Source organism: Haematobia irritans, chromosome 5 (genome assembly GCF_050003625.1).
Source record: "Haematobia irritans isolate KBUSLIRL chromosome 5, ASM5000362v1, whole genome shotgun sequence".
Taxonomy (NCBI): domain Eukaryota; kingdom Metazoa; phylum Arthropoda; class Insecta; order Diptera; family Muscidae; genus Haematobia; species Haematobia irritans.
The window spans coordinates 70100310-70102127 of record NC_134401.1 but is presented as its reverse complement, the minus strand read 5'-3'; the positions used below and the strand labels follow the sequence as shown (position 1 = coordinate 70102127).

At 40.3% G+C, this 1818-nt stretch overlaps 1 protein-coding gene across 1 annotated transcript; it reads right to left on the bottom strand.

Annotated features, from left to right (window-relative positions):
• Window positions 1-546: 546 nt before the first annotated feature.
• Window positions 547-1378, bottom strand: LOC142239793 (uncharacterized). Its single transcript, XM_075311558.1, has 2 exons — window positions 937-1378; window positions 547-857 (listed from the first exon to the last, which is right to left on the bottom strand). Exons 1-2 carry the CDS (start codon window positions 1376-1378, stop codon window positions 547-549), a joined length of 753 nt encoding a protein of 250 aa, XP_075167673.1.
• Window positions 1379-1818: the final 440 nt, after the last annotated feature.

Below are 1818 nucleotides of genomic sequence, written 5' to 3'. Positions count from 1 at the left end.
CGAGTTGCAAAACAAACAAATATGCCGACATATCCTTTGGTAACTAGACAGGCGCGAGCTGTAATACTTTTTATGCCAAAGGGTCCCGCAAAATCTACCCCTGTATTTCGAAAGGGTCTAGATAACATAGTGCGCTCTGGAGGAAGAGATGCCAAATTTGTGTCTGGGTCTTATACTGATGGAGAGCACAAGTTCGACAGTTATGGATAACTTTTTTAACTAATTGCTTTAAACGAAATATCCAAAATTCGGAACAAATTACGCGAAACATTAATTGATTTCCGCCGTGCATTGTTACTTTATGAACGAATTCGACAAATAAAAGTGCAAACCGAGAATCATATGGAATTAAAATTGGATGACGTTCATTATAGTTAAGAGCAGGTGATTGAACTAACCGACCGTTTGATCTAAGCAAACCTTTCGCGTCAATGAAAGGGTTAAAAGGTAAGAGTTGGCTACTAGGTGAGAGTCGTTTCTTTTCGGTCAACGCTGTATACTCTTCAGCAAAATAATGTTTTTGTGTAACGACTATAAGACGAGTTTTTATATCCAAAGTTCTGAGCCCGTAATTTCTTCCGACGAAATTCGAAGTCGGTTTGTGCCCGTGTTACGCCAAAAACGCATGACATAAGATAAAACACGATATGCGCGTGGCAAAGATGAAAAACGTGTCAATGGGTCCTCAAATGTGGATGTCGCAAAAACTTTCACTTGTTTATCTTCAAGGTTTGTATCACAATTAAGTTGATGTTTAGGCCAATGATCTCTTGGCAATTTTAGCCACGATGGGCCAGTCCACCACAAATGATGTGTCTTCAATTCATCTGGAGAGCAGCCACGACTGGCTACATCTGCTGGATTAGATTCGGAGTCCACATGACTCCAATTTTCACTACCTACATTTTCTAAAATTTCAGAAACCCTGTTTCCTACAAACGCGCTCCAAGAACACGGCGGTTTTTGAAGCCAAGCCAAAACTATCATAGTCAGTCCAGAAATGGGTCAAAAATCCAGAAATTTGCAGATTTGGAATTATAGTGTTAGCTAATTTTGACAACATTACTGCCCCACATAACTCTAATCTAGGTAGAGAAATTTTCTTGATTGGGGCCACGCGGGTCTTGGCTGCTAACAGAAAAGTTTCTACACGGTCTCCATCTTCGACTCGAACGTAAAGTGTCGCAGCATAAGCGCTTTCTGAAGCGTCACAAAAACCATGAATTTCAATGGTACTTGATGGCGAATAATGAATCCATCTTCGTACGGATATTGTGTCAATCACCGAATTATTTTTCGCAAAGATTTTACAATTCATATTGGTAACAGGTTTCAAAGTGTCGTCCCACCCAATTTTTTCTAACCAGACTTGTTGCATTATTAGTTTTGCAACGACAATGATTGGGGCTAACCATCCGCAAGGGTCAAAGAATTTTGCGATTGTCGACAAAACGCTTTAAAAGTGAAATTATATGCCTAGGGTCTTCGTTGACGATCCTTCAGAAAGATCCAACCAATTGACAGGCAACAAAAAATCGGGATTTAGGCCATTCAAAAGACGAGGGTCATTAGAGGTCCATTTCCTCAACTCGAAACCAGCAGAATCTAAAGCGGATGTTAATTGTTTTCTAGCGGTGATAGCATCTTCAACAGTATGCCCACCCGCTAATACATCGTCGACATATAAATTTTCTCTAATTATTTTTGAACCCAAAGGGTGTGAATCTTGAACGTCTTCCGCTAATTGAAGCAGCGTTCTGATCGCCAAAAATGGGGCGCAATTTCTGCCAAAGGTTACGGTTAACGATTCAAAATCCT